The following is a 16397-nucleotide window of genomic DNA, read 5'->3' as shown; positions in this document are numbered from 1 at the left end:
TGAATGCAGTTAATCAATTTTATCCAGAGTGGCTTTATCCGCTTAATTTACCTCTGTAACACATTGTCCGGACCCATTTGCTCAATTATTAAAATATATTCATATGAAGAAAAAGTGCAATTGTTTTTAAGTGTTTTTAAAAATGTTGCATCCCTTTGTGATTCAGGAGCCCTCTCTTGTAAATAAATATCTCTCCAGTCTTACAAGAATGTGTTTTACCTTGTGCCGAGTAAAAGCCACTTGATGGTCCATTATGCTGATCTCAGATGAAGTTTGTAATTCACTGAGAAACTGCTTAATCCATACAGAGAAGGAGAGCAGCAGCTCGTCAAACTGCTGGTGCTCAGCAACCACAGACTGGAGGAAATGAATCCTACAGGGAGAAAGGGGCTAACGTTAACATGTCCTGTTAGTGAACCCAAAGAGTTTGTGATATATTTTGGGAATCAAAGTTATTCCAGGGCAAAAGCAACGCACAGTAGCAAGCTAGAACTCTTGATAGTCCCTGCTTCTCAAGACCTGGTTTTCTCAATTGCCCTTGTCTGCGTTGAGATGACCGTCACACATCCTGATGCTCAAGGAGTCAATTTTTCTCCATCTGTTCCTTCAGCCCCACATCCCAGCTCTGCATGTCCCTCCCATCAGCACGTCCACCATTGTGTACACAGCTTCTGTGCTGTTATGGTCTAGGTCTGGAGTGTCCTCCACAAGTCTCCCATGTCCAGAGGTGGGGCTCTTGGAGGGTGACTGGGTCCTGGAGGTGTTACACCCATCAGGAGATGAATCCACTTGTGAGTGCATAGCTGGGCGTGCTGTTGGGGGTGGGTTGTAGGGCAGGTCAGGAGGGCATGACTGGGAAGGGTGTACTGCATGTCTCCTTCCTGGCCCCTTCCTTCGCGCTCTGCTTCCTGATCACCACAGTGTGAACAGCTTTTCTTCCCCAGACCCTTCCACCATGCCCTTCCTGCTTTATGGACGGAACCCTCTAAAGACCTCTCATGTTGTGAGTGTCAAGCACTGTGTCTCAGTGATGAGCAAGTGACTGAGACATGTGCTCTTCTGCCCATTCTCACCACCTCCACAGTCTCTTGTCTGACTTCCAACAGCCTCTGAGTGACTTCCTTCCTCCACCTTTGTCTCCTTACTGTCTACCGAGAGCGCATTCAGAAGCGGTGTCGTGGGATCAGAGCCCTGATCAGCATTGGGGCAGCATCCGTGATGCACTCAGGAAAGCAAACCCCCCAAGTTTTGGCTGTGGTTCCAAGGGGTCCCATATCATCTACTTCTTTGGCCTCATCTGCTACCACTCTGCCCTACACTCCCACTGGCCCTCCTTCTCTGCGGCCTGATATCCCTGCTCATTCCGAGAGCCTCAGTCCTTGTGCTCCCTGTGTGCTGTTCCTGCAGTCGCTTGGATCTGCTCCCTGTTCAGTGCTCACAGAGACCTTGCTCACCTATTCAGGATGAAGAAGTCTTGCACGGCTGTGCTGTCCCTGCCACATCACCCTGTGCTCGTAGTACTTAACACCCGATGCACTCTTGTTCCCTTATTTGTTTAGTTACACATTGATCCCCCAAAGCCCCTTCCGGTCCATCCACCATTTCTTTCTTTGTGTCTCCTGTACCTGGAAAGGTTTCCAGGTTATGATCAGGAGATCCATCCATGCTTGAGAAGTAAATAAATTACTTGATTAAGAATAGGTAATTGGAGATCAGAATTGAAAGCTGGTATTAAAATAATTCCTTAGCCAAATATTAATATTCATGACAGTGGTTTACATTCAAAATTCAACTTTGTAGTTGTGTTTTATTTTCTTTATTTTTAACTTTTGATTGACACATTTTAATTGTAATTGTACATATTAGAGAGTTCTAATTTTTAAATTGACTTCCATGTTTTAATCTTTATATCTGCACATCATCTATTCATGGATATATTATATTTTGAAGGTCTTTACTTATTTGTGTCTCTTTAAAAGTCCTTTACTTTCCTTCTTAAAGGTAGACAGAAAATTTCTATCTTGTAGAAAATTATTCATCACTTAAGGGTTGGCATCAGATCTTCTGTAATCCTTTCCTGGACCAATCCCAATGTCCCTCTTTATTTTGGTCCTGCACTTCTCTGTGCCTGCCTCTCTCATCATTTGCTTCCTTTTCATCGCCACAGTAATCTGTAAAATACCTACAGTCAAGTTACATTTATTTTATGGCTGCACTAGCTGATGTGGTACCAGCACCGGGTACTAATAAACATTTGTTGACTGATGGAGTAAATGAATAAACCCTGGAATACATGCCAACTCCATGAAAGCAGAGTGATGCACAACACACAGAAGAGTTCTCTATTCATCTCACAAACTCAGTAAGTATTTGCAAAATGAATGTTTAAAACAGTCAGGGAGGTCAAATGCTCAGCCAAGATCACATTGGTAATCAATACCAATTTAAAGAGAAACCTTTTTGGTTTTTAATTAGGAAGCTATGAGTGCCAAGTATTTATTGTCTAGTTAATTAAGATTAAATCTATTTTGTCTTCTATTTTAAATAATGATAAGTCTGCTTTCTCTCTCCAATATCTATATTGGAATGAAGTGAAGTGGCTTATGTTTATAAAATGCTTCTGGTTGATAAATATCATGTGAGGCAAAACTCTACCATTGTTCTCCTGTACACAAACAGCTCAGGGAATAAATACTCCAAACTCCAATTGCTTGAATCATTTGCCCTTGTGTAAAGTTAAAATTTTGAATTGAGGACCATTGGCAATGCTCATTTTTGAAGATCTTGATTTTAAAAATGACAAATAAAGTAGTTTGCTTTCACTCCTAGTAGTTTCTTCCGCTTAGAGTTCCACTTTCAAAAACCGAGTTAAATAAAAATAAAGCTATTCTTTTTTAATCTGTACACTCACCCTTTAAAAGCACAGGAACAATATTAGAAGTTCTTTAGGACCAACCTTTTGCTAATTATCTGTGGCAAATCCCTCCATCTCTCATCCAACTGCTCCAAGTGCAGTTTCATCATTTTCACGTGGTCTTGGGTGGCAACTGAGAACAGCGATTCCTTCAGCTGTAAAAGGTTGCTGTAGGAGGAGGCCTGGGAAACAACTTCATTTTGCAGGGCCTGAGGGATGCAGAACAGAGCACAGACAAGACTCAACAGCCAGGCCAGGAGAGGCAGGGGCTGTTGTCAAAAGGCTGAACATTCTTGCAAAATGGAACTCACTGGCCAAAAGAGAGTTTTCATGACTCAATTTAGAAATAGATCCACTTCATCTTTTTCCTATGAGCTTTAAAAATAATCTTTATTTTTAAAAAAGTTAATATGCACATTACAGGAAACAAAAACACAAGAAAAAAGAACAAAGAAAGCCATTCATAGTCATAAGCAGCTTGTTGACTATGTTCACTTCATTTTTAATATAATTTTTTATATGCTGTGGAAACCCAAATGAGCTTTTGGTGGTTAGAGTTGTAAGTTAGGTAAACTTGGAAGTTGTGAATTTCTTTCAGGATGAAGAAAGTAAACAGCTGAAGAGAAGTGAAGAAAAATAACTGGCCTAGAATCAATGCATATCTAAAAATAACCAAGATGGAATTCTAGATATGAGGAACATAGTGATCTTCTTGGTGTAGAGATTATATCTGGCCAAACTGGAGGAACCTAAGAGTCCTTGATTTTACTTAAGTGTAACAGAAGTATTTAGTTTTTCAATTGGGTTAGGCACTGAATCTCTTAGGTGCTATGAAGTCATAAAAAGTATGGTTCCTACCAAATATGAGATAAAATCCAAAGACTTAAACACACGGGTAAGGACATAAAACAGTGTTGAGTGAGATGATAGGAGTGACATGGAAGTTAGTAGATGCTGGTCCAAATGCTCTATTTCCCTTTTTAGTGAGGGCCATATGCTACACAGTACAATCTCTAAAGGTATCAGGGGAAGGAGTACCCAGCCTGTGAAAGACAGGGAGATCCCAAAGCAGAATTAGGACCTATGCTGAGTAGGACAGAAAAGTGACACAGGATTGTGGGAAAGTACATGGCACGGGCAGCCCTCAGCACAGATACGGCTTGACCGATGGTGCTCATCTGGACACGGGGGAGTGACAGAGTCCCTTTCAGGGTCCTCTCACATCCATGCAGTTTCCATAGAGACACGGAAAGTAAAATTTTAGAGCACAGATATCTTTGTGTCTACACTTTGTCATTTTTAAGGAAAGGAGCTGTGGCTTGCCCTCTTGGATCACTTCATATGTGTTTTAAGGAAGAACGAGCCTGAATGGGAGCCCTGAGACCAGCTCCTGAAATCCCAGTTCCTGGGGTGGGGGACTGAGGCAGAAGCGGCAGAAGCGGCAGAAGTTTAAGGCCCACCTGGGCAACTTAGCAAGCTCTTGTCCCAAAATAAAAAGAGTTGGAGATGTAGTTCAGTGCATTCTCAAGGCACTCACGATAAATTTTAGAGAAGAGACTTTTTGGGGGATGAATGCAAAATCCATGTTTCATAAATTACAAAAGCAGGAGAACAAGAGGTGTAGCGCACCCTCGGGGTCAGAAAGGAAGAAAATCTGAGGACAGGGCTACAAAGACCTCTGCTGGAGTTTTAAGAAAAGCAGTTATGTGGTATTTATACATGTGTGTCCTATTTATTTCACTTACGAGTATGGCCTCAATGTGCATCCATTTAGCTATAAATGTCTCTAGTTTCTCACTCTTGGTGGCTGAGTAGTATTCAATTTTACATATAAAAAAAATCTTTATCCAGTCTCTGGTTTCTCTGCTGTTAAAAACTAAAAATATAAATAAGGATCAAAATGTACACTTGATAATGTGAAATAGGATGAAAAGGTCTAAAGGAGTAGGGGAAGTGGGAGGGGTAGGGGAAAGGAAAGAAGGGAAAAGAAAAAATAGGAGAAAAGGAAAAAATGGAAACAAAGTCTTTGTAAATAGGGAAGGGTGGAGGGGGTGAAGGGAGGGCAGGGATAAGGGAAAAAAAGTGAGAACCAAGACCTGTCATGTAAAGGTACAAGATCCCAGTGATGAACGTAACTCTATTGTATACCTAAAGTGTACCAATAAGCAATAAAAAATAGCTTTGGGGAAAAAAGAAGAGCAATTATAAAATCAAAAAGACCGCAGTTTCTTCTTAAACCTATTGTAAAAGTTGATGAAAACAGCTAGGGCATAAATCTATAACACAATAAATGTCTTTTAAGCAGTAATTTTGCCTATTCAATTTTCTTACATAGATAGAATCATTTGGAACAAGTTATTAATTTTCAGATATCAGCTTCCATGCTCTACAGCTTTAAGAACATCTAATTTTTTTTGAGTTTAAAAATTTTGCTTCTTCAGGGATGTAACAAACTAGTAATCTTGGTTTCTCTACCTTCGTTCATGTTGGTGCTTATTCAATTTCTATCTTGCCTGAAAATGATCATTTTTTAAATTTCTTTCTACAGTCCATCAGCTCCCTGTTAAAAATACTTTTCAATTGGCTTGGACATATTGCTCATTGGTAGAGTGCCTGTCTAGTACGCTTGAAGCCCTGGGTTTGAGAGCTAGCACTGAAATTAATTTATCAACCAATCCTCTTTATTACCCAAAACTCACACGAATACCAAAGTGAAGAGATCACACCTACTTTCAGCCCTAACGGTTAACTGACAGTCAACCTCATTTCTTTTATGTCTCTGCTCACCCTTCTCTCGACTCCCCCACCAAGTCCATCCCTTTCACTGAAATGCCAGACATTGTTACAAGATTTTCTAACACACCATGGAATGAAATCATCAGAAATTTCTCATTATTATATTGTCTTTCAGACCAGGATTTCTCTCTTTTCAAGAACTCAAACTTGGATCTTAAATGATGATTCAGGGATTATAAAACAAAAGCCAGGAGTTTGGGATAGAGAGATGAGGTTTATTTTATTTATTTTAAAGACAATGCAGCCATAGCAAAAGCCTTTCATTTTCCTTTCCACACTTCCTGGAACTTGCCTGTATTAACTGAAGTTCACCCTCCGCTTTGACTCTGTCTGCGGTATTGTCCATCTCTGGAGAACTGGCGAAGGCTTCACACCGCTCCAACCAGGTCAAAAAGGATGACAGTTCTTTCTCTAGCCTAAAGGAAAGAGAGACAGGAAACAGTTTTATTCAAAGTCATCATGCTAGAAGATGGAACCTTTCATCTTGTTTGAGGGTCCAACAGGAACCATTATAAATAATCCAGTGCGGGTTGAGTAATTTCTAGATATAAAGTTACAAAAAAGAAACCCTTCCTTTTCACATGTGCACCTGTCCTTGCTTACATCTGTGTAACACGTGAAGACACATTGACGTCCTTTCCACTTTCAGGGATCTTCATCTTATAGTGAAGTTTAAGATCTCCATAGTGTAGACACAGGAGTTCACATATTTTACATCTGGGATGATCATTTCCAATTGCTTAACGAGTATTTCACCAAGAATTTCCTGTTTCGCTGTGACAGCAACTCAGAATACACCTTGCTCACCTCTGCCAGTGGGCCAGCAGGTTTTCCAGCACAGTCTGTCTATCTTTCATCCTCTGAAGTGTGCCCTCGTACTGCTGCTGAAGAGCCTCAGCCTGCTGGATGCAGGAGTGTCTGTTCACCACCTTCCGGGCACTGGCGGAGAAGGTGGTGACCGTGCTGCCCAGAGACTCCAGGGTCTGGCAGAGATCCTGAGGAGAGGACAAGGGGAATAGGGCAGTGCCCCTTCTCTGGAGTGTGCTCCAGGGAAATCTGCAGATGTCTGATGTCACAGAGAGTACCCGACCCTACAAATAGTAGGTTTCTTCCTATACGTCCACACTTGGATAAAGTTCAGTTAAGAATAATGGAGATACCTCAAAGAACTAGGTTTAGAGGCTTCATTTGACCCAGCCACCCCTCTGCTGGGTATCTTTCTGAAAGAATTAAAAGAACCATATCACAGTGATATATGTGCACCTATGTTTATAGCGGCACAGTTTGTAATAGCTAAAACTTGGAAACAGCCCATTTGACCATCAGATGGAAACTGGATAAAGAAGATGTGGTTTTTCTATAAAATGGAATACTACTCAGCCATAAAGGATGAGAAATTAGAGTCATTCATAAGAAAACGGATATATATTGAAGTTATACTCCTAAGTGAAATAAATGTCACACATGTATAAATAACGAATATTTTCTCTGGTGTGAAAAACTATAATGGTACATAAGATCCTAATGATCTAATTGAAAATGTCAAATAGGAAGAAAGGGGCTAAAGGTGTAGGGGAAATGGGAAGGGTGGGAAAAGGTAATAAGGGAAAAGGGAAAAAAAATGAGAAAATGAAAAAATGGAAATAAAGTATTTGTTTATTATAAATAGGGAAGGGAGGAGAAGGTGAAGGGTGGGCAGGGATAAGGGGAAAAAAAGAGAACCAAGACCTGTCATGGAAAGGTACAAGATCCCAATGATAAATGTAACTGTACTGTATACCTAAATTGTACTGATAAACTCAATGAGGAAAAAAAAAAAGAACAATGATCAATTATAAAACTGAATGATTATAACAATGTGCTATAATAAAGGGTATTTAAAACTCATGAATAATTTATTTCTGGCATTTTTCCACTTAATGTGTTTGACCTTGATAACAAGTAACTGAATGCAGACAGCCAACCCCTAGGTGAGGGGGACCACCCTACACCAAAAGCACACGAGTGAACATGCAGACCTGTGTTTTCCTTTGAGACCTAGCATCACAGAAATTTTCCCTCGGTCACAAGGTCACTGTAAATATCAATGGTACCAGAAATGTCTCTGCTACGATTGACGGGAGGGTAGAGGGAAAATGAAGAGAAAGTTACTCATGGATGTAGAAATGAAAAATGAGACTGGGGAGATTTTCTCCAAATAATGCAATTTATTTGGGTACTTACATTTTGGGGGGTTATATGAAGTGAATTCACTCTCTCTATTTACTTCCTCAAAATAAAAATCTTTCCAATATAATTCTCATAGAAACGTCTACTTTGCTTTCCTTTTAAGTAAGAGTTATCAAGTTTTTGAGTGGACAAATAAGCAGAAATGTCAAAGCATGCTCTTACCATATGCTCTTGGAGAACTCTGTATGTTTCTGTAGCTGAAGAACATGTTTTGATTGGATCAGCAAGCTTATCTTCAAATTCAGACACAGATCGCTGGATCTAAAAAAGTTGGTGCCATACAAAAATGGTGTGTGGAGAAATTAGAATAAAGGCAAAAAATGTTATTGAACAAGCAGCACACCTACTTTTAATGGAAAATTTTCAATGTGATGATAAAGTGTATTTTTTAAAAATCTCAAATCAGTATGTCCTGTTTGAAAGGAAAATTAAACCTTAAGATGAACACAATATATAATTCTTATAGCCCCCCCAAACAGCCATATAAATAATTATGAATTTAGTTATCATTGAGAACTTGATACAATTTACTCATCTATCAGGTTCTCAATAAATACTCCAGTTCCACAAACAGTGTTGCTATTTGTGGAGTATTTATTGGATGTAACTATAAACACATGTGAGGTATGTAACTCTCCCATGCATGGTTTTCTTCTTACCTTTCTAAGATTGTCTTCAAATTTTTGCTGCTGAGATAAATGCCCAAGAACTGTTTCTTCCAGGCACTGTGCATGTTCCCGCAGTTCTTCCCAGTATCTTCTTATTTGTGTCAACTTGGCTTTGATTCGAGCAGATTCTCCAGTGGTAACAAATTGAGCAAAAGACTGAGCTTGTTCTTCTAATTCAGTGATGCTGCTGATCTTATTTTCTATTTCCTGAATTGTGACCTAATATTTAAAACACAAAAATTTACAATGTAGACAGAGCAAAGTTGTCTTGTGGAAATGATAGGATTATCTACAGAGAACAAAAAACCAGGAACATTTCTTAGCCGACATTTGAGCATACTCGGAGGGTTGGAAAACGGCTATGGGAAAACACCCTGTGTTTCTCGACCTCACTTGGTGAGGATGGATGTGCAGTGTCTGTGATGTACATAGTGCTGGCGGTGGTGCTTGTCGGGTAGAGAATAAAGAGAAATAGCTACCTCTGTTTGCAATGAAATAAGCAAGGAAATGTCCCTGTGACTTGTACGGTATCTCTGAAGACCCAGAGAATTATTTCTTTATGTTGGCTATCAAGCATTTTGATCAACATATCCGGGAAAGCCAAGTGTCCCAGGAATGCATAGCATACTAATATTAGCATTCATTTAACTTTTCTAAAATGTTAAGTATTTCATATCTCCCTGAATTTGAAAGGTTGAGTGTATTCCTACCTAAAGGCACTCTTTTCAAGACTGTCACCTATTCTTTATGCCAGTAGTTTCTAAACATAGGATGATGCATTGGGACACCTGGTCCCCAGCCTCAAGGCTCAGCATACTAAGTCCAAGGTAGAACACAAAACTTTTAAATTCTGAAAAACTCCCATGGGATGCTGCTGCCCCTGATCTGAGACTCCGTGCTTTCTTCATTAGCCGTATACTCCACAGAAAAAGCCTACACATTATCACTTTACTGAGGCAGGAGGACATTTTAATATAGACCAATCATTAAAAGTACCAGCTACTAAGGACGTATGTGTATGTGTGGGGAGGGGCGTGCCTCTCAAAAACATAGGGCTTATCTACTTATTTATTTAGTTATGTATCGGTACCAGGGATTGAACTCAGGACCTTGTGCTTGTGAGGTGAGGCAGGCACAGTGCCAATGAGTTAAATCCTCAGCCATGATAGGGCTTATTTACGTATAAGAAAATGAAAATCATTTTTCTGAGGAAAAGAAGCAAATCATTTTATCAAAATAATGTCCAAAAATTCAAGTCAGGTTTCATTTTCCAAAAATTTACATGGAAAATATTGTTACCCGGGGAGAAAAATAAATTTGTGACTTCTATCTAAGAGGCAATCAGAAATAATTTATGGGTAATCATGACTTTTTTTTGTACCAGGGATCAAACTCTGGACCTTGCACTTGCAAGGCAGACAGTGGAACCACTGAACTAAATCCCCAGCCCCATGACTTTTTTTTTTTTCAAATGTGTGGCTACTGTGGTATATCTGATAAATATTTGTTGTTTGAACCCAAATACAGCCTTTCATTTTACCTAAAAGACTACATTATTTTAGATAAATTACTCATAATTTAACAAATACATATATTCTACTATACTTGTACTAGGTGCTTGAAACACATTAGTGAAACAATCTTAGTTAAGAACAAAGTTCTTAGTTCTCAGATTAATACTTGTCATCAGTAAATTCAGAAACATAACCCATGCCATTGGATTTAGATTGTGGTTAAGAAAAGTTCATCAACGAAACCCAAGATATAAACAAAGAGCAAAACAAAAGACAGATAATAGGAAGTAGGGAGAGAGATCTTTCTCACTTGGGAAAAGAATCAAGAGATGGAGGAAGAGGAGTGGAAGCGGTGAAGGGGATGCGAAAGACTGAAGATGTGTTATGTTCACGCACTGACTCCCCGTGAGGAGGGTAGTCATTATGTACTGCAAACACGTACTAATAAAAAAACCCCAAACAACCCCTTCTAAGAGAAGAAGGTGGCTGATGACACAGTGTATATTCTTATCACTTATCAGTATCCATTAAGAATAAGAAACTTATTGGAATAGCATGTAATGATGAACAGAAACAGGCATATGGATTTTATCTTTACAGCAATGCATTGTTTTAGTACAACTGATTTTTTTCCTATAATGTAGACTCTGTTTGGGAATGTAACATGAGCCTCTTAAACTAAACGCCATAGGATAACGTATTCCACTCTATCTTTACTTATGTCTAATAAGTATCTTTTTCCTAGCATTCATATTCATTTCATGTATTTTAGATCATTTTCAAAATGTTATTGGAGACATACTGAAAGATATTTGTAGCCTGAGGGTAAAGGAGAACCACAATTGAAAGTATATATTTAAAAAGAAAATGTGTGATTGTAACTTTGCTTAAAGAATAGCAGTGAGAGGACATTTGATCACTGATATGTTTCAGAAGTTCTAGCATAAAGCCTGAAATAATAGCAAATGAATGGTAGAAAGGATAAGGTAAAAGCTATATGTTACATTTTCAAAGAAGAAACTTTTGTGGCAACACTGCTTAAATATGCTATTCTCTTTTCCTTAGAATGTAGTGAAAAGGATTGAATGCTGACTTTTCAGTGATTTTTAAAGATTGCAAATATTTTATGAATACTGTCTGTGGGCTGGTATGTGTGTTTTGCACAACACCACGGAAGACATAGCAGGCTGTGTGCGCCCCACGCCGTGTGCCTTTAACTGCAAAGGTGTGTAAGAGCAAGGATGAGCTGCACCGTGTGGGATCGCAGCTGAGCGGCATAGCACCCTCCCACTCTGTGCACAGCAATAACTTCGTCTGAGTCACAGTGTGAAATGTCTCCGCTCTTAGCATTTGGTTTACTATATTTAATAAAATGAAATGGCAAAGGATTTCCCCTTCCAAAAAGAAAAATAAGCTCAGATAGGAAAAAAAAAGGGATCCATTTTTAAAAATATGTGGTGTGTGCCATTGTATAAGAGATGAATAGTCCCAACCCAGTTATTTCAGTCCATTTCTCTTAAACCATTTGAGTGAAGGGTACAACAATGATCTATATACGTATTTGGGGGCTTGAAGAGCTAATCTATCAGAGCATCTCCACCTGGACTCAAAGTCAGAAATGCAAACATTAGAACAACCAGGTCTGATGGTTTGTCCTACAGAAAGCAACTTTCCAAGCTCTTCCTTGTGGTTGGTGAGGGTAAACATCACTGATACTGGAGCTAGATATTTGGGTCAGTTTTGTTTTGTTTTAGTACATATTTGCAGCATATGGTGTTTGCATTCATCTTGGAGAATAGATACATGTACATAGTACAGCTTGGTTTTTGTTTTTTTAATCCCCTTTCCATTCTCCTTTCCACCATCTTTCCTCCCTCTGCCTCTAAATCCCCTTTTCTCAATTTTCACTCTTGTCATTATCATTCTTAGCTCATTTTATGACATATAATGTTTGTGTTCATTAGATTATTAGCTTCCTGGAAATGGCATATCTTAATTCTACTTAGTCCTCCCTTCTCTTTGCCCTCTCTTCTTGCCCTCAGTCTCCTGGACCCTTTCCCATTTGCAAAAGACCCATCCCGTAATTTCTTTCTATCCATTCTTTATTATGCTCTTTGTTTTGTACTTCGCCTTGCTCAAATGAGAGATATTATGTGGATCAATGGAACAGAGTAGAGAGTAGGAAAACATCCCCAGACACATTCAGCTGCCTGATACCTGACAGAGGCTAAAAGCATTTGTTGAAGGAAACACAGCTATCCAAGAAATGGCACTGGGGAAAGAATATCTGCTTGCAGAAGATAGAAGCTGGACCCATATCTCTCTCCATGTACTAAAGTGAAATCAAAGTGGATCAAAGATATAAACATTAAAACAGAAACATTGAATCTACTAGAAGATAAAATAGGTAAAACACTTGAAGTCATAAGTGTAGGAAATCATTTTCTAAACAATCCTCAACTGCACAGAAAATAACAGCAAGAATCACCAAATGGGATTATACCAAATTAAAAAGCCTTTGCCCAGCAAAGCAAGCAATTAATAGTGTGAAGAGATAACCTACAGAGTGGGAAAAAAATTTCCAGCTGTTCCTCAGACAGAGGACTAATATCTAGACTGTATATAGAACTGCAAAAACATTAAACTGCCTAAAATAAAAGACTTGATCAAGAAATGGGCAAGTAAAATGAATGCACACTTCTCAGAAGAAGTACAAATGGTCACAAAACATATAAAAATGTTTAATATCTCTGGCCATCAGAGAAATGCAAATTAAAACAAAACCAAGTTTCCATCCTACACCAGAAAGAATGGTAATCATCAAGAAGTTAACGAAAGACAAGTGCTGACGTGGCTGCAGTGAAAAAAGAACTTCATATATCGGAGGCGAGGTAAACCTGTAAAACCATTATGGAAATCAACGTGAAAATTTCTCAAAGAACTAAAATTAAAAATTTCATATGACCCATTGATTTCCCTTCTGAGTATCCTTCCCAAAGATACAGTAGATACATTATATCGGGATAGTTCTTATAAAGGACAGTTGTCGATAATAAGTACATTTCATGTTGTACAGATGAGTCAACAGAGACCTCCATGTGGGTTAATTTAAAATCAAGGAAAAGAATAATGTAACCATAAAAATATTTTAATGATATTGCACACAATATTGATTTGGAATGCATAAGCCACACAGTATTAATACAGAATTAGTTCCATCTATAAAGTGTTACCCTGTTATCAATCAAGACCTCTTAGCTTGGTATTTTGTGTGAATTTACTTTTAATAGAGTCAAACAGCAATGAAAAATTTGTCCTGGGACCAAATAACTTCAGTGAAATAAATGTAAGAAAGGAGTTCTTAAAAGCTAGACAGAGATTATAAACATAATGTGTGAGCAGGTCACCTTAATTTGGCTGATTTGCATGTCCAAAGGAGATGACGAAGTTTCCAAGGCATTGAGTTCTTTTTCTTTCTCAGTTATCCAGATGGACAGGGTCTCAAAATTACTGCCAAAATGATCCCACTTGTTTTTCACCATTTCCATGGTTTTAATACTAAAATTAACCAAATTAAATAAAATGCAGTATTTTAATAGTAAACAACAGCACATTTCCCTCTAAATCATCAGGTGCAAAGATTGTGAAGACATCTGTGATCACTTCAAGGTTGGGCATGTTTGAATAGATAAACAACACATACTTGATCTGAGTAGTCCAGGCCTCAAGTCTTCCCACCTTCTGAGAATGAAAATTTAGTGAGGCAGCACTGATGCTGGAATTGAGCTTTGAACAAAATATTGGTGGGCTCAAGGGGGTTTGAATCAGGTATAAGCTAATTAAACTCTGCCTGTGACCAGTAGTTGTCATGGTTTATTTTGATAAATTGTGCCAGAAGAGATTCCAGCGGATCCTGTTGTTTAATAGTACTTCCTCCACAGACATGTTCCCCTTGCTGTTAAAGGAAGAGATGCTGCCATACTGCTTTATGCTGATCCTTATAAAATGCATCCTTATGCATTAGGATGGAGCCTGTGGTCTGAATTCCACACTGTCAGGTGGGCACTGCTTCCGTGATTGCAGCTAAGCCTTTCATCTGTAATCTATTATGACTCCAGCTGTTCATAGACACCTTTCCATACCGATTCCAAAAGACTTACAAACTCTTGTACATGAGCACCCTAACTGCTTTTGGCCAACTCACGCTTTATATACAACAAATCTAATGAACAAAATTTCCACTCTTGATTCTCAGTTTATATTAGCTATGCACATATAACCATGAATATGGCTTTCAGTTTAGAGAATGACTCAGATAATCAGTATGCCACTGAACTGATATGTCCCTGGGTTTGAAAATAAAACAGCAAATGAATGTCCTGTTTACCAAAAGGCACTTGAAGACATGAAGAAAAATATAATGGCATCACTGATTGTCAAATTAAATAGTATTGCAAATTTATACCCTGGGTGTGCCTAACGCTCTCAGCGAGCTATGCTATACTGTATTGCAAGTGTTTAAATAAAATACAAATTCAAATGGAAATTGGTAATAGAAGTACCTTCCTTTCTGATAAACTCCAAGTTTACTGTTTCCATAGGGTGTTGGAGAGTATTTAATATGAAGCACTCAAAATTTCAAGCCATAATTGGTTTTTAATAAAATATTCATCAAATTTTCAAGTTTAGAAAAATTTGAAATGCTAATTTCAAGGTGTTAATAGTATAAAAACACATTTTACATTTTAAAATTCATCTTAGAAATAGTATCTTGTTTCTTTAATAGGCTATGTGTCATTGATTTGTCACTAAATAGAAATGTTTATCTGTATTATTTTGAAGAATTACTGGTCATATCCTAGTTACATTTAGTTCCTGAAACTTCTTTTATATAAATTTCAGTGTATCAGTAGGTCAGATGGTTATTTTTAGATGGATAAACATTAACTATTTAAAAATTATGTAAACTTTTTGAAGTTAATTTCTGGAAATAGAGAAACAATCCATGGCAATTTGAATAGTGAGGCACTGTAAACAAGCTCAAGAGCTTTGAGTTGGAGACGTGGTCTACGTTGTATGAGAATGTTTAGGCCTAGAATCTATGCTATCAAAATATTTCTCTTTTCCTCTAACTGGCAACGGCAGAGCAATATGATTAAAATTACTTTAAACATTAGTTATTTTTAAGATTCCCTCTACAGTGTACAAAGGCCACAGAATTGAATAGATATGGCTTTCCTATGAGCATAATCAGTTTAAGATGCAAACCCACATCCTTATATATTATTTCTCTGCTATAAACATTGGTTCCTGTGTTGAAGATCCTTTTTTTTTCCCTTTTGAATTGTGAATTGCTTCCTCAAGACATGCTGAAATACACAGACACTTTGAGATTTTAAAAGACTGTTTTGAATACAAGACACAGGAAAGAATGCAATGAACTTTATCTCAGAGAAGAAAGCTTAGGACTTGCGAAGCACATACTCTTCTTCAAGCGTGTCTTCTAACTTTTTGACTTGCTCTTTGATTGATTGGGCCTGCTGTTTAAGCAGCTGTTTATTCTTGGGTCCAAGTGATATCTCTGAAGCTTCCTTTACAAGGTTTTCAGCCTGGACTGCAATACTTTCTGTCCGCTTAGAAAACTCCTAGAAAAAAAAAATCACAACTATATTTTACATTCTAACTCGGCCTTCAAGTAAATTGCACATACTGCACAGTCTCCCCCACCCCCGCTAAATAGACCCGTGGATAGACTCACACATGAATGGATCCATATTGTCCTTAACAGTAAAACTGACTTATTTTCATATGACATTTTTATGTAGACATTTTGCTAAATTTTTTTCATTGTGTAAACACAATCAGCTCCCTACCTTCATTGTTACCAACAATTCTCACAAAAAATGGTTTCTGCATTGTTTTTTGGTTTGGGCTCATTATTTTGAATTCTGAGCTAAATTGTGATAATTAATTTAGCCACAAATATGTAAATGTATTACTGGCCAGCTCACAAAATGCTCAGTGGTGACTGACTGTACACAGATAAAAGATTTATAGGCCAATGAATAGAAATACTTTTTAAAAGAGTATCTAAATAGAGCATATTAATTATCTGTCTTATACAAGTACATTTTGTTTGCTACTTATCTGATAAGGGATACAAATGATCTTAATGCTCTTCAATCTTATTTTTTTACCATGTATATACAACATTATGGAAAGAAGATAAACTTTGAACCAAAAAACGTTGGGCAAGAATCCTGGGTCTATTAATCA

The 16397-nt window shown here is 37.9% G+C and overlaps 2 protein-coding genes across 3 annotated transcripts in view; both read right to left on the bottom strand.

Annotated features, from left to right (window-relative positions):
• The window catches only part of LOC117285974 (nesprin-1-like), a 92252-nt gene extending 77450 nt beyond the window's left edge, over window positions 1–14802 (bottom strand). Inside the window, exons 1-7 of the mRNA XM_033763162.1 lie at window positions 13529–14802; window positions 8599–8826; window positions 8102–8200; window positions 6518–6705; window positions 6003–6126; window positions 2957–3123; window positions 220–373 (exon numbers count right to left, since the gene is read on the bottom strand). Of these exons, the coding sequence (XP_033619053.1) occupies window positions 220–373; window positions 2957–3123; window positions 6003–6126; window positions 6518–6705; window positions 8102–8200; window positions 8599–8826; window positions 13529–13735 (1167 nt within the window). The 5' untranslated portion in view covers window positions 13736–14802. The remainder of the gene's footprint in view (window positions 1–219; window positions 374–2956; window positions 3124–6002; window positions 6127–6517; window positions 6706–8101; window positions 8201–8598; window positions 8827–13528) is intronic.
• Window positions 14803–14884: 82 nt separating this feature from the next.
• Window positions 14885–16397, bottom strand: part of LOC117286012 (nesprin-1-like) — a 171336-nt gene continuing 169823 nt past the window's right edge. For both annotated transcript variants that reach the window (XM_033763310.1, XM_033763311.1), the window contains one exon: window positions 14885–15766. In XM_033763310.1, the coding sequence (XP_033619201.1) occupies window positions 15584–15766 (183 nt within the window). In that variant the 3' untranslated portion in view covers window positions 14885–15583. The remainder of the gene's footprint in view (window positions 15767–16397) is intronic.

Source organism: Fukomys damarensis, unplaced genomic scaffold, assembly GCF_012274545.1.
Source record: "Fukomys damarensis isolate Sample0158 unplaced genomic scaffold, DMR_v1.0_HiC HiC_scaffold_14, whole genome shotgun sequence".
NCBI classification, from domain to species: domain Eukaryota; kingdom Metazoa; phylum Chordata; class Mammalia; order Rodentia; family Bathyergidae; genus Fukomys; species Fukomys damarensis.
This window is presented reverse-complemented; position numbering and strand designations above follow the sequence as displayed.